At 35.7% G+C, this 20,683-nt stretch overlaps 2 protein-coding genes across 2 annotated transcripts in view; one reads left to right on the forward strand and one right to left on the reverse strand.

Annotated features, from left to right (window-relative positions):
- Positions 1-13,832: 13,832 nt before the first annotated feature.
- Positions 13,833-15,211, reverse strand: LOC136346065 (uncharacterized). The gene is made up of 5 exons (XM_066294904.1): positions 15,142-15,211; positions 14,722-14,863; positions 14,545-14,664; positions 14,271-14,357; positions 13,833-14,211 (listed from the first exon to the last, which is right to left on the reverse strand). The coding sequence occupies exons 1-5, from the start codon at positions 15,151-15,153 to the stop codon at positions 14,054-14,056; spliced, it is 519 nt and encodes a 172-aa protein (XP_066151001.1). The 5' UTR covers positions 15,154-15,211; the 3' UTR covers positions 13,833-14,053.
- Positions 15,212-18,311: 3,100 nt separating this feature from the next.
- LOC136346297 (phosphatidylcholine:ceramide cholinephosphotransferase 2-like) overlaps positions 18,312-20,683 on the forward strand; it is a 36,581-nt gene continuing 34,209 nt past the window's right edge. The window contains exon 1 of the mRNA XM_066295335.1: positions 18,312-18,334. Within this exon, the coding sequence (XP_066151432.1) occupies positions 18,327-18,334 (8 nt within the window). The 5' untranslated portion in view covers positions 18,312-18,326. The remainder of the gene's footprint in view (positions 18,335-20,683) is intronic.

Raw genomic sequence — 20,683 nt, forward strand, 5'->3', positions numbered from 1 at the left:
ACAAGAGGTATTATAACTGGAGGTATTTTTTTAGTTTAGTAGCTAAATTACTCATACGTACATGTCCCAGACACTGCTACACAAAAATTATAATTCTATACATATTATCCATAATGAGTAATTTGCTACGAATTTTTGAAATTGGTTTTTAAAACTGCCATTGAAATTTTAGTCAATTCAGGGTATAATAATAAAGAAAACTTGCTTGCCGAAAAATAATGTACTGATCATAATTATTGTCATTTGCAATGCAACTTTAAGATCGATGCACATAAAGATAAGGAATAATTAGCCTTAATTTCGATCGAATTTTCGGCGAAATCGGCTCTAAATTATTATAAAAGACATCTGTTTTCTTTAAAAAAAATGCAAGATGTGTATGCAAGGCTTGTCGAGGAGACATTGTAGCAGAACGGATTAAAACGCAGTGGCGGATTCATGATATATCGGCAACTTGAGTGGGCTTATGAATATTTACTAATAGCCTCTGGTCCCTTCTGGTGAAGTTTGGCCCGCGCAAAAAAAAATTAAAAAAGTATATTATTTTCGGAGCAAGTGTTGCAAAAATATCGCATCGTAAGTAAACGAGGGCAATTTTCGATAAAAATATGTATAGTAGTGTTCCTGCCGAATTTTTGAACTGTTGATTCGTCTGAAGAGAGGAAATTTCCAAAAATTGAAAATCACTGAAGGATCCTTGAACACATCTCGAGCCGTCTCGGTTTGAATGTATTAATTAGGTACGGGCAAACTTGAAGTTTACTCGGAAGGAAATTTCTGCGTCCGATATGCAACTTCCAGCTAGAAGAAAATGTATTTAATATATAAAATCTTTTCTCCGTGGGAGTCCGTGGCAGAATTATTTGACCGTTGCAAGCCCATCTCCCTTGAAATATTACTTTTTTAAACCTTAATAAGCTCATTACATAAGGTAACTCTAAAGCAGAATGAGCTTACAATCGACAGTTACATCTTCGCAGCCATATTTCAGATATAAAAAGCCCCTTGTATCGTAAAATTTTACGTGCTATGCTCAATAAACTTTTTCTTTCAGTGGTAACATCTTTATAAAGAGCCGTAAAAGCCGAAGTACCCTTTTTCAAACTTAACGTGAAATTACCCACTTCTTTGGTTCAGGATTTTATGGTTTATTCAAATTATTATTAAGGCATGCGTTACGACGTAATACTTTCTGATAGTCATCCTGAGAATACATTTAAGTCTTTTTCTAGATTCCTATATTTGCAATTATCCCTGCTTGACTCGGCTTGTTTATTAGCTGCTCATTTTGCACTCAATTACAAAATTTCGCGCCTTGGCATGTCCATTAGTAGTTCGCAAAATGCAAATTTACCATTTTTCCAAGTTCAAGTTACCCGGACTATCTGAACATCAGTATTGTCCTAAAGCAGCCGTTTTTCTTCCTGAGGCTTATTTGAGCCTCGATGGTCTATTCTTCTTTTCCGCGGAAGAAACAAACCGCTTTCTAATTAATTCCTAATTATACGGGATTATTCTTCAGTTTTAGATAGGCAGGGGAAGGTCGATAAAAGTGGCCCGGGGAGCTGCTCTTCTTTAAAACCGTTGTGGAGATTACTTCGATTTCTTTTTAAACGAACGCGACCGTAACGTGCAATTAGTCGAAATACCGTAGGGGGTGAGATGGGCAAAATAGAATATTTTTTAAGTTTGAAAATATGGCCTTTTTGCCCCTTTCCCCGGAGCTCCCCTGATCAAACCAAATACAAAATTAAAGCTTTAACAATTAAGCGAATTACCATAAGTAATTTATAGGATAGTGTCTTTTGAACTGTGCGTTTTTAATAATAGTAGAACAACTTTATTGCTCCCATCTAGTTGTTGTTAATAAATTTTCGGGCTGCCCACTGTGAAATAGCGCTTTAGTTTAAATATTTTCCGTTATAACAGGAATTATGATTAAATGAGTTTTATTAAGGTATAAACTGCGGCTGCTATGAATTCGTAATATGGGATAAACCAAGTCTGGCCCCAACACGAATCTTGGGGGCCATAAAAAGCGAAAATAATAATTAAATGACAAATAAGTATTAAATTGCGGAGCTTTTCGTGCTTCGGGTGAAACATTATGTTACGCAGCACTATACAGGGAGCGTTCATTTTAACTTCTATTAACTGCCAAAAGGATCTGGGAGACAACGCTATTCAACATCCATCAAAAAATATTGTCTGGTTAAATTTTGCGAGGAAATATTTCATGGTCATGAAAACTCGTTCAGCTATCATCACGTCACATTTTATCAAGGAATTAACTCATTGTCGGATAAAATTTAGTGAGGAAATCGATCTCTTGTGTAGTGGATAAAATCCTGAGGAACTTCATTGGACATGGATTAAATAAATTTAGTGCGTCAATGAAAACTACTGAAGGTTTAGAAAATTTAAATTCAGGCTGAAACAGGAAAAAATATTCGATTTTCACGAGGAACCATACTTATTATAATGGACAGAATATCTTCCAATTTAACTGAATTTTAAAACGTCCTGGGTTGGGAAAATTAAAACGACCCTGCTGCCATTAAAACTTAATCAAGAATTGAATACATTTCTCATAAAAAATTTAATGTGGATTTTAACTAGTTTGCGGCGTTAAATCAATTTAAGAAAAAAATTCTTGCAGGAAATAAAGCTCATTTAACTGATATCCAAACTTAAATACATCGATCAAACAAGTTTAGTCAGGAAGATAGTCGTGCATCATCATAAATTCTAGAAGGATCGTTATCGCAAAATTTCAATTCGATCGGAGGTCAGTGATTTTTGACAAATTAAACCCATTTTCAAATGGCACTTAGTGTAAATTTAACTTATTGAAGTCATAACAGAATGCATAAAAGTTACTTAAGGAAATTTAATGAGGCAAATCAATTCTTAACGTGATACGACGCACACTACGCCCCTGCGTTAAGTGGCACATAAGAACATTAATTTATGATTTGCAGGATTTGCATTTTTCTTCCTTGAATATTAAGGGCGTACTAGCAGATTTGCTAACTATAGCAGAAGAATTTTTCAATTTGGAAAAACGGGAGTTTCTGGAAAATTCTAAGGCTTAAACAGCGAATACTACGCCTTTGGTCATCGCTCAATCTTTGACAGCAGTAATTTCGAAGAGACAATCTTAATACGATAGACGCTCGATAATGTAAACTTAATCAAACCGAGGGTGGTTCACATTATCGAAATGTTTACAGTAGCGAACGTGATTTAAATAATGAAAGATTAATTAAAGAAACGTTTAATGTACACAGAGGGTGGCCAGTTGATTTTGAGACACTCTCAATTCTCAACAACGAAGAATTTTTTGAATCGAACGTGCAAATCAGGGTTATTCAATGTTAGTGGTTGAAAAAATGGCAATGTTCATTTTTCATTTTAATAGCTTTTTCCATGGTATTTGAAGGTGACCTCTATTTTTTTAAATGGCAACGTATCGTTTTTATCACAAATTCATATTCTTCTAACGGAAACAAATAACATTTACCATATCTCAAACATTTTTTTATGCAAGCGCAAGTTAAGCATCGATAAGATGAAAGATCTAAAATGATGTTTTCATTTTTTGATTTCCCCTCATATTTTTCGGTTTAGTCGAAATTTCCTGATAAATTTTGCCCTCGAGATAACTCCATGAATAAAAGTCGAGGGGCGTTAGATCGGGTGACCTAGCAAACCACGCAACAGGACCACCTCTACCAATCGACCGATCGATCATCGATAACTTGTTTTTGCATAGAAATATGTTTCGAGTAAAAGTTGTTTGTCGCTATCAGGATCGTATGAATTTGTAATAAAAACCACACATTGCCATTAAAAAAAATTAAGGCCACCTCCGAGTGACCTTGAAAACGCTGTTTAAATATAAAATCGAAGTTGCTATTTTGTCCCCCCTTTAACACTGATTAGCCCTAAATTGAAAGTTGGGTTAAAAAATACGCTGTTGATGAGCTTTTAGAATGTCTCAACATAAATTGATCACCTTGTATATAAAAAAATAAACAAACATTCTAATGGTGATAAGTATTTTTGAATTAGAAGAACAACGGTGTGCAATTTTAGTTTGCGTAACTTGGCACTTAGCATTGTCTTCAAATGCCTGCGCTCTTAAGCTACGAAGAACTAAAATATTCGTGTATGATACTTCTTTACTTTCGGCCCAATCTCAAGCTTGATTAAAAACTTGTACAGCTCTACAAGTCACTGCACTTCTAACTTGAATGAGAATGCCGTCATCGTCCTCACTGTCCATATCTTCCGCCTTATTAACATCGTTCTTCTGCTTATCTTCGTTCCACAAATTAATATCAGCCGGGTGCAAACAATGTTGGGGTTCACAATTTCTAACAAATCAATTCCCTTTAATGACGTACCGACAAGAACATCACCGTTGGATCGCAATTATTCCCCTAATGACGCTTAAGGGCACGTCATCTTCATCTTGGTCGTTGGTACAAAACAGGTCACTTCGACATTTTTAAATAATCCAAAATGCACTTTACAGCATATGCAAATTTAAAGCGGCTTCTCGTAATGTTACCAGTTTCAAAATCTCAAATGTATTTTCAAGATTTTTTGGTAAGAATCACGAAACTAGCGATTTTCTACAATATAGTTTGGTGAGTCTTATTACGTTCCGGTCCATGATCCATGAACTAATGGAATTAGGTTGGGCGGAATGTAGATGACGAAAATTGACCCATCCTCGCTCGTCAGTTGCTGCTCTGGAAGATGACTCGGTACATTATTTAAAACTAAGAACGTTTTTATTGGAAAATATCTCTTTTTTTAAGAAATTTTTTACCTAGAAATTAATTAATCCTCAAATTACGGCATCGAGCGTGCACATTGTTCACTTTATCGAGGGCCGGCTGTATTTATGAGGTATTAAGATTCCTCACTAAATTCCCTTTGGGAATGGGTTTACTTCTTAAAAAGTAGAAACACGCTGAATCCAATTAAATGAAATGAATTACCTCCATTGAATTTCATTTGAATTTCATTTCCTTGGGAATTCAGTTGTGTCTTCTGTCGGCGAAGCTGTGTGCTCGCTACAGGATGACTGGAAGGTGGTGATTTGCTTGCTCTCCTTTGTAAACGAGTAAACATTTTTAATCTGTCCAAGCTGTTATTGACCGGTGCCATTTTCCCATGCTTTTCAAATATATTTGTTGGAATATAACTGAGTTTGCACAACTCGAGGCACGAGAACCCAGGGAACAATGTCCCTCTCCCCAATATCTAGATTCTGTAATCTAAAAAATAAAAACAATAGCCGCGTTCTCTCTCGGTTGCTGGAACCCAGATAGTGGTAGGTACCTGTCGGAGCCTGTAACTTTAACGGCGGGTCGTGATATAAATTAATACTTGTTGCATTTATTTAGCAGGGTTACAGTTCACGCAACTAGCGATAAATATCTACCAATTAGCAGTTTATTGGCTTGCTTGCTGGTTAAATTATAAAATGAACAAAAAGCTCAAGAATGTGATGCTTCAGGAACGGTTTGAGAGTTTAATTGAATGCGGCACACGAAACACGTCTGTCCATGAGAAGTGCATTACCAGAAATGTTTTTATTACATGTAGAAAATATCCCCAAGTTAAAGTTTCTGAAACTCTTCATAATATCAAAATTTATATTATAAAAATATACCAAACTACCTGTTCATAAATTTCCATTTATCATTGTAATAGTAGTACAATTACAATAGAAACGCTAGTTAAGGTTTTTTTTTTAACATAAACATGCAATAAAACTGATTTACAATCGAGTGGATTATAAACGCTCTTGCTTGATCGTTAACTAACTCGGCTTCATGAATATTTATTTCCGAAGAATAACAAAAGAATTCTTCTTGATCTAATGAATTCTTCCAAGAGATTCTCTGCAGAATGTGTATTCAACTAGAATAAGGTCTATTTTCCCTCAGATCTAGATGCTGGCGATACACTTCCTAGCATTATCTCTATCTGTGTCCATATTCTAGTCCATTCAAAACAGTTCCTTTACGGAAAAATTTATTAAAGAAGAGATAAACTTAAAACTTGAAAGAATTAGCACATACATATCGTGAATTCACCATCATCTATCACATTCGGTTTAGATATGATTGGTGCAAAAGCAATTTTTTCAAGTTTTCCCAAGTATCTTCTTTCCTTTTCTCGTGGCCCAAAGTAATGCCCCCCTCCAGCATCGTTTCTTTTCGTATTAAGCTAAAAAATTTATTGTTCGTGGACAATACCCACGTCCTTCGAAGTTTATTACTTCTGGAGGTCGCTTTGGTACGTACGATTTTTGAAGTTTCCATTTTTACTTAAGATTGACCGCACAGTATATCCTGGTCAAAAATGCGGCTTAACGACGCTGTAACCAATACGGCTGCAAACTATAAGTCTTTCAGAATATCTCAGGGATTATTCTTATCAAAATTTACTGGGGCTGAAAGTCTATAGTTGTAAAATGTTTTCGAAATTTTCAGTTGTTTGTAAGTTTTTTCTAAATTTGTGACCTCAACAAACATCCCCCCACGCCGGCATTTCTTTACCAAACTGCCAACAAATCAAACTATTTACTCAAAAAACTTAATGGATCGTTCCGTCCGAAATTCATTGGCATAGTTGGTCCACTGCGGCAATCACGATATTTCAAAATTTGCCGTTCTTTTGAAATTTAAAAAATTTAATTTGTTAAAGGAAATAACACCATACCACACCACTGCTACATTATGTAACAAACTGCAAAATTTAGTACTTATCACAAAACTTCGAAGGATTGAATGACCCAAAATTCATTGGTGCGAAGGGTCTGTTTTGGAAATTTAAATTTTTTAAATGAAGGCACCCCGAAAAGCAAATTTCCTGTACACCCCTCAAGAAAACTCCCTCTAAATTACCCCTATTATGTCAAATTCTTATGATTTAACCACCGGTCAGGCCATTTTTATTCTGTTTATTTTATTATTTTCCACTCGAATCTTCAGATAAGACTAAACACGCATTTCTTTAATCCTAAACCCACAAAAGAGGCCTTTATCTAGATTGAATTTGGGCAAGCCCATTAATAAATAATACAATGGAACAAGGCGTATCTGAAAACTTATGAATAATTTTGCATTTTCAACTTTTTATTTCGGGAATCCGATGCGCAGCTCTTAATTACTTCATATCTAGTTAAGAATTTGACTGAAACATGACGAGATTAATGAACGAGTATGACGGACTTCCGTTGCTTTTCACTTTTATATTCAAGTACATACCGGTGTAATCAAGAGTTTTCGAAGAATAATTTAAAAGTGAAATACTCCTGTACTACGTTCAAGGGAAGACTGTTGAAATAAATGCACTTCCCGCTTAAATGAAGGGTCTAAGGTAATTCGCATCACTTTGATGTTAAACAATCATTGTTAAAGTCGCATAACCAATGATGATCGTATCGTCCACTTGAGCAATGAAGAGTCATGTCGCTCCGGGTTGCCACTATTCAAATTGGGCAAACCAGCACCTTTCTTCGCGGCATGAACTTATGCAAAACGTCAGCGATCTGATGGCGAAGCTGAAGCGATTGTCATCATCTACAGGAGATTCTAATTCAGTGTTAACATACAATCCATCAGTCTTTGTTATGATTAAAAATCATCTAAATTTTCCTCAGTTCAAGAACGTAAACCTCTGATGTACGAGGATACATTCAGAAATATCCAACCTGACATGTAGATGGCGATTTTTTATTAAAATTTACCAATATTATGAAAACTTAAAATATTTTTAAAAATAATTATTAAAAACTTGAGTCTAAAGTTTAACGTTGCTACGTTGATTTAAATGTGTTTTGGAGTTCTCCTTAGTGAACTCTTTCAGACACTTTGTGAGCATGGAAAACGTTGGTCGTTGATACTCGATTGTATAGTTTCATTTGAAAGGTCTTATTTCATTCAACGTCAAAGAGGATCTAAATTCTACTCCGGGGGAATCTGGTCCTTCGTTAACAACAGTAAATTATTGAGCGGCAGAGTTTAAACGCAGTCGTACCGGCTGTCGAGACGAACTCCACAGTGGTCGACCCAATGACACTCCAGATTTGACCACTCCTGATATTGTGGTGAAAATCGAGGAAACTGTCCTGGAAGACCGTCGGCTAAAATTGAGCGATTTGGTAAACATGATCGGCATTTCAATTAGTACTGGACATCACATTTTAACCGAACAAATGGATATGAGAAAACTGTGTGCAAGATGGGTGAAGCGATTACTCACAATCGAACGAAAACAGTGGCATGTTTCAAGGGAGCGTTTGGCAAAGTTTCGCAGCAATAAAGTCGAGTTTTCGTCTTGATTCACGCCAACGACTGAAACATGAGTCCACCATTTCACACCTGAGACGAAAGAGTAGTTAAAACAATGGACTCAAAGGGGGAATCGGCCCCAAAGACAGCGAAAACCTTTCCGTCTGCAGGAAGGGTGGTGGTGTCCGTTTTTAGAATGACCGTGGGACAATTTTTATTGACTCCCTAAAGGAAAAACAATGCACGCAGGACATTATACAAATTTATTGCAGGGTTTGCGCGAAGAGGCTAAGAAAAAGCGAGCGCATTTGCCGAAAAAGATAGACTTGTTTCAACAAGACAACGCACCAGTGCACACTTCCGTCTCATCGTGACGACCAAAATCGATCAACTTGTTTCGAATTTTTTCGTCGTCCACTCTATTCGCCAGATTTAGCTCCGTCAGATTATTTTCTATTTCCAAATGCGGAAAAATGGCTCGGTGGACAAAGATCTACCAAAAATGAAGAGGTGAAGTCCGAGGTTGGGTGTCCATTTTGAAACATTCGAAGCTTCTTACTGCAAACGCAGTATCGAACATCGCTCGGAACGGTGTGCCAATCTCAAAGGAGACTATGTAGAGAAATAACGTAATATTTTCCAATGTTTTTTTCTTTAAGGGTATGGTCGAGTACTTCTGGGACTATCCTCGTACAAGCAGTCGAAACCGATTGCTATAGCCATCAAAGCACAGAACGAAACAAGCAAACCTGAACACAAAGTCATCGATTTCAGATGTTCATTCACATCACCGGACATCGATATGATCAGAAACATTTGGGATCGGCCTGTCGAAACACAGGCTTATCTTGACTGTTTTAAGAGATACAACTTTATAAATTTTAGCGAAGGAAGTACACCGGCGTAAATAACGTAACTTGTTCGTCTCGAATCTTGTCACCTAACTTTGATTGGACGATAAGGCCGAAGTTAGAAATGGCATAAGGTAAAAAAAAAATAATGTGGAGACACCGGAAATGTATCTAAAAGCAAAATATTTGCTTACCTTCTGAGGGTAGCAACGAACGCAGGAATACGAAGAGGTATTAGTTAAGTGGCAGGAAATGGACCTTCATGCGAGCGGACAGGGTGGACAAAGGGCACGTCTACTTGACTGGACAATTACGTCCGTTTGGCGTCAAAGATAAATAGATATGAAATATGAGGGGTGCCCGTTTAATACGCACCTGTCGATTGACTTCTGCACACCAAGGAAGCTTAAAAAATTTATTTTAAACGTTATTTAAATAACTGGTAGTTCTGCGTGTGGTCGGAGATCTTGCGGTAACCTCTAGTAAAATATGTATCCTTCTACCAGAGGAGAAGATTAGAATCTGTAAAAATTCTCACAGTTCATTGAGAAACCTTTCAGACCGAAATATTTTAGTGCCTTAATTAACGGTGTCGAAAATATAAATGGGTCGAGGAGGTTTGTTTTATGGGGGCATTAGGAAGAGCAGATCCATTCTAGGGTTATGCAAAGGTTATTGCAAAGGTAATTACACCAATAAACGTAGAGCGTAAAAGGGCTTGTCACTAGCCCTCCAATTCAACCTTAAGGCTGTTCCGAGTCCGTATCAATCTTGCTTAACGACCAGCTGCAAATTTAAAACTGCAGTGATGTAATTTTGCTAATTCGTCAATGAAAAATGACCATTATTTCGTTCTTAATTTCATTCTTAATTACATTATTAATACATTAAATAAGTAGATATCTACTGGGGTAATTACAAAATTTTTATGCTGATTTTGTTAGTGATGGATAGCTAAATAAAAAGTTATACTCGGTTTTATTTTTATTTGCCCAAGCTGATGTTTATCATTCTGTAAGATTATTTATTACATGTGATATTGAACTAAATTGAGTACAGATAAAATTCGTTTTTTTTTTCGCATTTCTTCATGGAAGTTTTCCCGTCATCTTACAATTGTTTTGTAGATGGGTAAATGTATTACTCCAATTAGTCCTAATTGTTCCCAAATCGATAAAGATAAAATACAACTGAAATAAAAGTTTTCTGTTTGTTAACGTTCTGCAATATTATTTACTCTTTTGCAATAAATTTGAACCCGCTTCATAACGCAAGACCTCATCTAAACGCATAAACATTGAAGTCAGTCTGAAAACCCGTTATCGTTTCAAATTTGATCATGCAAGAGTGCCCTTTATGCACCCACAGGGAGGCCAAAAACACAAATTCCTTAACCCGAAGTGACCTTAAATTGTACATTATTCATCACAGTTTTCGCCTTTTCGGGGAAATACGATTAAATTACGAACCTTAAAATGACGAATTTTACTCTTGTAACTGAGTTATTACTTGCCAAAGGAACGACGCGAAGAGTTTTTATCGTGTGTGAACTATGAGGTGAGACTTCTGGATCAATTGAAGACATGATGCGATTTTTACGTTTTGTTAAATTCCATACCAGCCGAGATATTTCAATTTTCTTTCTCATCAAACGATCTGAAACTAAGTGTTGAAGAGAGGTTTTTATCTACCCAGGGCGATTCAAGAACATACCGACAACCTTTGAGAGGACGTAAAGCTCGTAAAAATAAATAGTTAGATAGAATAAAATTAGGTCCGAAATCATTTCCAAGATATAGAGTGTTTAATCTTTTTTTATATCTTTTAAATATTTCAAAGTCGGTCAAGGACAAGAACATGAAATTAGGGACCCGCTATGGCGGGATAAATGTACACGTTCTGGGGTGCGCGGGATATTTCCACTTGCACCAGTAGCGTCCAGCGTTTCTACATGTTTAAACAGTTCAAAATTTAACGGAACCACAACTTGCAAGGAGAATATTATTTTTGCGATGAGACATGTTTCACACATGTGTGTCTTCGTGTCCTCTATCACTACCAAATGAAACATAAATTAATTTCTCCTAAAGAATTTTTAAAAGTCGCATTTAGAAACCCGTGTCAGTTTTGGAGTAGACGTAGGAATAAGAAGTTATTTTTTATCTTGGAAACGTCTACTTAAGCGACAAAACACTAAGAAGTATTTTTTTTTATTAAGAATTCATGGAATATTAAAAAATCTATCCGTACTAAAAAAAACCAGTGGCGCACTTCTTCATTAACAACATGCACAGTTATCCCGCCATAGCGGGTCCCTAATTTTATGTCTTTGTCTCAGCCCGTTTTTGAAATATAAGGAAATATATATTGTGAAATGAAACACTCTGTATCTTGGAAACGAAGTAATTTTGGATCTAACTTCATTCAATCGAAATATTTGTTATTATGATATGTGCAAGCAGCCGTATAAGGAAGGAAATTTTAAATATAATGCCAAGCTCAAGTATTGCATGGGAGAGACAAATACCAAATTCAACTTGCCGGTACAGTGATTTGCCTTTGCGTGCAAAATCTGGAAAATTACTATAAAGAAACAATTAATTATACGTTCATATGTACGACAATAAAGTCGAGATTTCCAAGGACTAATTTTTTACTCTTCCTGAAGGTGACAGAAGTATCAACGATCTCTGTCGATCCAAAATTCCGAATTCTCTAAATTATGATACTATTACAGATAACAATCGCATTCAGAAAGACCTCCGCAATTAATCAAATCAGTATGACAAGCTATTAGCCATTTGAATAAATTACGAGTTTTTTTCTTGTTCTTTAATGCAGTTTAATTTAAGGATTAACAAACATCAAGTTTTTAATAAATTCCCGATGCATTATGGGGGGACAAGGCGCAGCACGGTAGGTCTCAGTTCAATTTACGTAACATGATGAATGGCTAGTTGTTTCCGTTTCAAAGTTTTATATGAATTACAGGCTTAAGTGATTTTTAATTGCGAACAAAAATATTATATGCTAAACCAATGGCTATCTTTTTTATTCTATGAATATATCAAAAAGCGTGCAAACCATCACCACTCGGTATTGCACGACTTACCTCGAGTTAAGCAATTTACTTGGAAGTTTCGTTTGAGAAAGAGAGTTTTGTTCCAGTGTTGAAGGTACTGCAAATATTTCAGATCTTAAGGATGAAAATTTTCTCGATCAAATTGGCCAAAACGGTGATGGTGATGGTGATGAAATTGATAGATTCAAAAAAACATCAATCAAACTAGAAGTTACGAGTGGTCTCCTGCAATGTCCTCTACATATTTTTTTGATAATTATTGTCATGTTTTTCCGTCTTCCTTATAAAAATATTTTCATTTTTTCTTTTTGTCTCAAATGGATATCGACTGAACTTGTTCCTCACACAACTTTAAATGACTCCCATTTCGAATATCTAAAGCTCCACCCATTTGAATGTACAACTAAGACTACGTAAAAATTTTCCGTATTTATTGGCGCGATTATTCATTAAATTTAATCAGTCGCATGTAAATATCAAGGTAATGGCAGGCCGCTCTGGATTCGCCATGTTCATCGTTAACAACGTCTAACAAGGTGTAAAATTAATCACCTTTGCTTCAATAAAACGCAGAAAGAATTATATAATTGAGCTCGAAACTTTGAGCAGAAAACTTGGGGAGTTTAGCATCGTCTGATAAAAATTTCATTGCAGTCAATGCAAGCAACGTGGACCTTCTAACTTTCTAGTTTTGCAAGGATATTTGCAATTGAAGTTTCAGAGGACTTTCGAGTGCTCTTAAAATTGGCAGGAATAAAAAAAAATCCAGTTTTCAATCATGTAAATTTTATATATAAACAAATTTCAAACCATATAAAACATTGATGAAAACACCATGAAATTCATTCAACAAGAAAACAGATTATAGAGAATTCATTCATCGAAATAATTATCAGGTTTTCTACCGATGGTGGACATGAGCACGGATAGGCTTCCACAGATCGTCAGCATAAACGGTTCCAGAAAGTCCAAAAGTGGTAGCAGGAACGGTAGGAGGTCCGGCAACGGCCACTCCGTGGGCAAGATGGCTGAGACCCCAATAGGCAGCTGGAGCTAAAAAAACAAATATTAATTACTAGCATATATTGGTAGACTTTAATTGAATTTTTTTACCTGAGACCACACCACGTGCAGTCGCTGGCCCAACGATGATGGTGTCTCCTTTGGATGGTCTAAGAGCAGCACCGTAAGCGGTGGGTCCTAAAATTAAATAAGGTTAATCATCTGCTAAGAAGGACACGTTAAAGTGCAAGTCTACCGATAATAACAATATGTTACAGGTCCAACAACATACCTACTACAATACGAGAAACCAGGTGAGGGTTCATCAATCATTTTTGAAAATTTGCTTCTTCTAAATTTATAAATCCAAAGCTCAGATTTTTTTCTCGGTCATAGGCTTTTAAGGCTATTGATAAGTTGAGCGAAAATTATGTATGTATGTTTTGGAAATTTATGGGAAGACGTTGCTGATTATCGTAGCAAGACAATAAAACTACTAAGAGAAATTAACGTAATTTTTCACCTTCAATAAATAGAGAGAGAAAATCTCCAAGTCATCGTCGAGCAAGAAAAAAATCCTTTTCAATCAGTTCTTTATTGAACACAATTCGCCTAATACAATAATATAAAAAACTATATACATTATATATAAAACATATGTAGCATTCAGACTAGCTCAACTATTGCTGAAAACTTTCTAAAATATCCTCATGGAGGAAACAATTTTCCTCTAAAAAGATATTCGAAGATTATTCATCAAGAGAGCACTATTTGTTTTGAGTGTTTTTATAGACAGTGTTTTACCAATGGTGGCCGTAACCATGGATATGGGTGGGTCCCCAGAGACCTTCAGCATGGATGGTTCCGGAAGGTCCACTGATGGTAGCTGGGACGGTGTGGGGCCCGGCAACGGTCACCCCATGGGCAAGCTGACCATGTCCCCATTCTACAGCGGGAGCTAAATTAAATGAAACAATTAATTAATGATTAATTATGTTTGATTATTAAGATTTTTACCAATAACTGCATGATGCGCCACTGGTGCGATAAGAGCAGCGTGTCCAGCATGTGGGCCTACAATAGTTGCTCCATGGGTGGAAGGTCCTAATATCGTTGCATTACAACAATAGTGAAGTTATAACCGCAAATAATTATGTTAGTAAAAACTAATAGAACAGCGAAGAACAAAGGCAAATATAAGTCATAAATAAGTTCCCCAATGATTAGCAAATAAATTTCCAACCACCAAGGTTACCGATATCCTCTATGATAATTAGGTCAACATCCTTACCAACAACGGCAGCGTGGTGGGCAACAGGTCCAACAACGGAAACATGCCCTTCACTTGGCCCAACAATAGAAGCTCCGTGTTCTACGGGTCCTACTACGGCGACTCCATGACTGGATGGTCCTAATTCTCACAAAATAAATTATCAAAGTTCCTTACAGGTGAACTTTGGACACTTACCAACGACGCTAACATCATGAGAAATGGGCCCAGCTAGGACAGACCCATGGTGAGCAACGGGTGCCACAAGGGCCAAACCTTGTCCATGTCCCCACCCGCTAGGGACAGCGTAGGCGACCGATAGAGTGGCAAGAACGACGATCTATACAAAAGATTTGTTTTTCTATTACATATAAAACATTTTAAAAACTGAAATGGTAAAAACAAGAAGCGCCGGTATTAGAATGGAGGATTTTAACATTGTTTACGATAAAAAAAAATTAGACAAGATCTTATAAAAAACGTCCCTTAAACTTGGATAAATCCTACATATTTTCTCATAACTTTGACGGTTTTTGAGATTGTTAATTTAATTCGTTTTTTTTTTTTTAATTAGTTTTACATTTTCCATTCGTACATCTCAAAAATTTCAAAACTTACCAAACCGTTCATTTTAAAGGATTGTATCTTGTCTGAAGAGCTGAACTTGACTGTACCCTAGTGAGGGGGCACACCTCGTATATATAGATCGAACTATGACCTTCAGTTCAGTACACACGGAATTGAAATTGCAGAAAAAATCTAAATTGGTAACAGTACCTATCGGCAGTCAATTACATCATTGAAATAATAATAAGGTACTACGCCCAGTTCCTAGATCGGTACGGTAATAATTTTCGGGGAGAACGGAAAAGTGAGAAGGAAGTTCTTTCACCCGGGATTTCAAGGGTACGATGAAGGTACGAAATGAGGTCCAAAAACGCTAGTCATTCATGATTAAAGCTTAAAAATTCAATTTACATGCCAGTTTTTAATTTTAATTTTTTCGCAATAATTACAGTGCATAAGCTACCTTATTATGTATATTATTGTATATCATAGTTGCTGTTGTTTTTGCGTCAGTCAAGCAAAGTGTAATGTATATAAACACAAAGAAATAGTAATTACGCAAAAAGAGTACAATTGAAAGGCGCGTAAATTCATTGATTAAAGATATTAATTAAATTTAAAAGTTTGAAGCTTGTGGCGACATCTTACAATTGTACTTCCAATATATTTTGAATGTTTTTGCACTTGTTTTATATCTACTTCGACGATGAACTAAGTTTTACAATATAGCGGATAGATGGCGAAAGGTATTTCTCGACAACCTGGTGAACAGAAGATTATCTTAACGCTCTACATAAGTTAAAATGTGTTATACTTTTGTCTTTTAATGCCACTCTTTACAACTTCTGGTAACTTTACCAGTGAGATAGTCTCCATTGATACAACAAAATCAGAGCAGAGTATTGGTCAATATCTCCATGACTTTATTTCTATTTATTAAAATAAAACATCTTACCGGCAAAGCTACCAAGAATTTATAACACCAGGTAAGACCTAATTCATAAAATAAAATGCACTTAAGGACTCTTTGTAGCGAGGAAATTTTGCTAAGATTTTTTTGACTTCTATTGTGTGCATTATATTTGATCAAAAGTATTTCTATCAGTGGTATATATTTATTTTCAAGTGACGATTGGTTATTCAAGATTTTTTGAGGAAACAAAATTTCAACGGGTTTTTCCGCCGAAAAACACTTTATTTGGTTGAGAAAAACATTTTAAGCTTGTTTGGTTGCTTAAACCAAGAGCGTCATATTAACTTATTCCAAAACATATCAGGCTTTTTAAATTACGGAATGTAAGAGAGCCCGCACATATGCATAAAGCCTATAAGTGGAAACACGTATTCTCAGGTTGCTCAACGTACTCCTTCCATTTGCCTCATTCCATTTACAACCTTTTTGCTCAACCGCACTCACTTTTTCCATTTCCGATATTATTATTCAAAAGTATGTATTACGTCTCCGACTTTTTGGAGGAACGGTAGTCTTAGATAAATTTCCACTAGTGCTGAGTAAAAAATTGAGATAGATGAAAGGTAAATTTTGTCAAGGGTAAATAAAAACTAAAAAAAAATCACTTCACGAGTTCTAAAATTATCCTATTGCACCAATAGGATTTACAAACATGATCCCCCTAATTATTATTTCAAGCATCTTATGTCACTGCCTTTCATTTTGCACATGAGTTTTAGAGATTTATGATTTATATTATGAAAAAACAGTAGTAAAATTCGAACGCGTATCAACCACGTATTTAAAAGGGACACTTAGTCTATGATCACGATGGTAGAGCTAGTCCACTTATTACAATGTTTTTGAAATACTGAACTAGATTCTTCAAAAATGAATATTAAATAGGTACCCTGTTTCGTATATACAGGGCGATATTTGAGTTAAAAATTTTTTGACCCTCAATTGTGTTTTCAAGTTTTTAAGTATTCAAAAAAGTGAAAATGGGATCTTGAGGATTTTGTAAATATTTGGAATCCACCACAGTCACTAATTTCTTTCAATGTAGTATAGTTCAGCACTATAAAGGTATTGATAAAAAATGATCTTGTACTTGTTACGGCGCATTTTTTTTAAGTAGAGAAATGCATAGTTTTAATCTCAGATGTACTAAAAACTTTATACTTTAAAATTATTAGTTTATTTTCAAAACAGCCTTCAATAATATCATGAAAACAACGTCAACTTCATGATTGAATCAACAATCTTTCAAACGGACTGATGAACGTCCATGTCGTGCAGTACCACTTTAACTCGGTTTCAAAATTCTCATTTTCGTAATTTACCTTAAGATTACGCAACATCCAGGTGAGCTAAAACGTATTCGCTCCTAACCACTTCAAACCTCATTGATATTTCTACGGGTTCGACATTCCACCGTTGATCTAATTGTATCATTACCAATAACTTACTGTATGATCGATATTTGCTAATTTTAGGGCATAATAGATGATTAATGAATCCCAAATCGTCTTTAGGTGAACTAAAAGGCTTTTGTTTGCAGGCCAAAGTTTCCTGCTGTAAGAAATCGATTTGTGATGTCTATTGCTTGCCATAGACATCAGAGGATAACACAAATTTCAGGCAACTTTAAAAGGCATTTTATCGATGTATCTCAATGATGTGTTAAGTGGCTCGTGTTTTTGTTGCCGATGCTGCAAGTTTGAAAAGTCATTATGTAAACCCCGTAGCACTCTTTTTTTATCCAGAATGAACTTAAAAAGAAAAAAGATCTGGCATTTATTAATTTTTTCAATAAATCGAGGACCTCAGTAATTAGCGAACTCACGCCAAGGACAGACTTGGTTGTTGTTACATGTTCTTCTCATACACCCAAACTCCGTGATGCATTTCAAAGCGCCTCGGTCATGCAATAAAGCATTTCATATATAAATTAGTATCACATATGCCGCTTGGCTAAATTGAGGCAAAACGAACTTGGAAATATTTCTCTGTAGAAAGAAGTTTTTAGTTTTATCCTAATTGGGGGAGGTACAAATTAGGTTCAAAGAGATAATAATTCACCACCTGTTTGTTTCCAATTTTCCAGAGTTGGACGATTGAAGACGCAGGCGCAACGCCGAATACGGCGCCAAAGACGCCTCGACTCTCTGGATTAACAAGAAGTTCTTCAGCTGTCGAACGACGCGGTTAACACGCTCGGACTAGACCGGACCACGTTCTCCGATTGCGACGACGGAAGGTGATAACAGCTTCTTCGTCCACGATGACACAGTAATTAAACCAATGCTTTCCTTTTTGTTATCAATACGCACCTAGGATGGGTTTTTCTTTCCGCATTAGAGCACTCTCACACGTGCCTGTAAATAGGTTTGCTTTGAGGGACATGGTGAGTTATAATTTAACCATTTGCATGCTCAACAACTCATTACATTCCCCAGCAACTTATTTCGTCAGAAAGCGAGGTGTTCCCTCAAAGATATTTATGCCAACACTATTTTTAGACGTAACAGTTCCACTTCTTTAATTTCGCCCCGACCAATCCTTTGACACACCTTAAAGGTCGCCGTTTAGGGTCTTGGGGATGGAATCGGCTAAATATAGGGCGGATTAGGGAGATCTAGGTTTGATAAGCGGGCCTGATTGTATCGGTCTTTATGTTTCTTTGTGAAAGCAAAAAAAGCGTGAGGATTGTCCATTGCGTTAAATTATTTTTGCCAATTTTTACTAACATCGATGTATGTATGAACATTTTAAAAAAGAAAATTTGATGGAGTTTTTGCTGGAACCGGCGAAATTAAGTTTCAATATCGAATTGTTATGAAACGAGACGCAAAACTGCAGAAAGAAATTGTTCCAACAGTCTTGGCCTCGATCGCTCTAGATGATGCGTATACTTTGAAATTTCAAATTGCAATAGAATTATCTAAATGCAGAAAAGGCCGGAGAGAAGTAAGCCCTAAATTCATTTAGTCTTACTTGTATTAACAAACAATTCTTCGCTGGTACTGAAACCAGGCTCAAAGTTTCAGTTTTTTTCACATCGGTCTAAATGTTGGAACTTGAAATTCGAGCTTACGCTCTCAAGTATGTGAAATAATTACAATTTCGAACGTTGTGGGATTTAATCATGACGCCAAAGCTAATCAGGTTGAAATGGGGTAATTGGGGAAAGGGTTCAATAAGTGTGATGGTGAGATAAGGAACGCGAAAATTAACTTTAGGAAATGCGATCCGCTTGGAAATTCTTAGCCGCGTTCAGGCATTTTTCCTGCATAAAACATAATATTTACGTACAAAGAATGATTGTTCGACAAATGTACTAATAAACTGGAGGTTTACGACTAAAATTATTTTTCTACAAGAATTAAGATAAATGACAAACAGCATGCGACTTGCCGAAGCTCCTTTTTAGAATTTCAAATATTTTAAATTCAATTTTAAAACATATTCATTCCACAAATCAACTTTGGAACCCTAAAAAACAGATATCTTGATTGACAAAAACGTTTGGACAATTTTCACAATAATTTGAAAATAACGTAATCCGGAGTGTTCGACAAGCTTGCCCGCATTACGCAACTCTATTTTGAAACATTGTTTTCTATGATAAAACTTACAAAAAAATAATTTTTCTACAATATAATTGAGACGTTAAATAGGAGCAAACGATGGTCATCTAAATAATATAATTAGAACTATAAAGAATTAATACCTTTCATGACCCTTATTTTGCTTATAGCCTTCGATTATTAATGGGTTTTTTTCTCATTTCGAATCGTACCACGAAAATATGAGATTATTTTTGTGGAAAATTCCATGGTACATGTTGCTTTTAGGGTAACTGCACATTTCTCAAAATTTGTAATAAAAGTCGTCGTTTCACTTTTAGGCCCCTGATTTCAATTATTCAAAGATTTCGTCGGTCATCTTAAACGTTGTGAAACGGAATTAAGGGTCAGGTTATTACACTCAGAACTTCAGTGGTATACCCAGTCTTTAGGCGTGGCTGCAAATGAAATAAAAAATAGTTTGGTAAGCTGAATGACACAAAACCGGCGTACGTCGGCACATGCCCGACGAATCCTTGCTCCCAAAATAGCATCGCATATCTTATTTCTAATGTGTTTTGCATAGCCAAAAAACCATTCTATAACAATCAATTTGAAAATTTATATTTTTGTTATTCACAAAGTGAAAAAGATATAAATTTTTTTTTTTGAAACGTTGCGTATTTTAGTTCATTTATTGTACCTTTTGATAATGTTATGTGAAGTAACGCTTGAGTAACATTTGCATAACATTATGATTACGTTACATTCAACTACGCATTTTTGGGAATTACGTACGTGAGTATAGATTTGTACGTAAAACAAATGTTAATAAAATGTTGCCATTTATTAGGTTAATCAACAAACCAATCAATCCAGACTCATTTTCGACTGTCATGCATTAACATCATGCATAAATCCGTTCAATTTTGACGTATCTACCGAAATCGACTGAAAGTTTTTTTTTACGTGCTTTCAGCTTTAATCTTGCTATTGAACTCAAGTTTCGACTCGTTCCAAGGTCGTTGACATCACAAATCACTTTTCCAACCTTCTTTACTTGCAACAAAAC

Source organism: Euwallacea fornicatus, chromosome 22 (assembly GCF_040115645.1).
Source record: "Euwallacea fornicatus isolate EFF26 chromosome 22, ASM4011564v1, whole genome shotgun sequence".
NCBI classification, from domain to species: domain Eukaryota; kingdom Metazoa; phylum Arthropoda; class Insecta; order Coleoptera; family Curculionidae; genus Euwallacea; species Euwallacea fornicatus.

Excerpts from the sequence above, each read along its gene's own strand:
- LOC136346065 (XM_066294904.1), bottom strand. Across the intron at positions 14,665-14,721 it reads TCATGATGTTAGCGTCGTTG|GACCATCCAGTCATGGAGTC; the intron begins GTAAGTGTCCAA and ends TGTGAGAATTAG. Across the intron at positions 14,212-14,270 it reads GGCGCATCATGCAGTTATTG|CTCCCGCTGTAGAATGGGGA; the intron begins GTAAAAATCTTA and ends CATTTAATTTAG.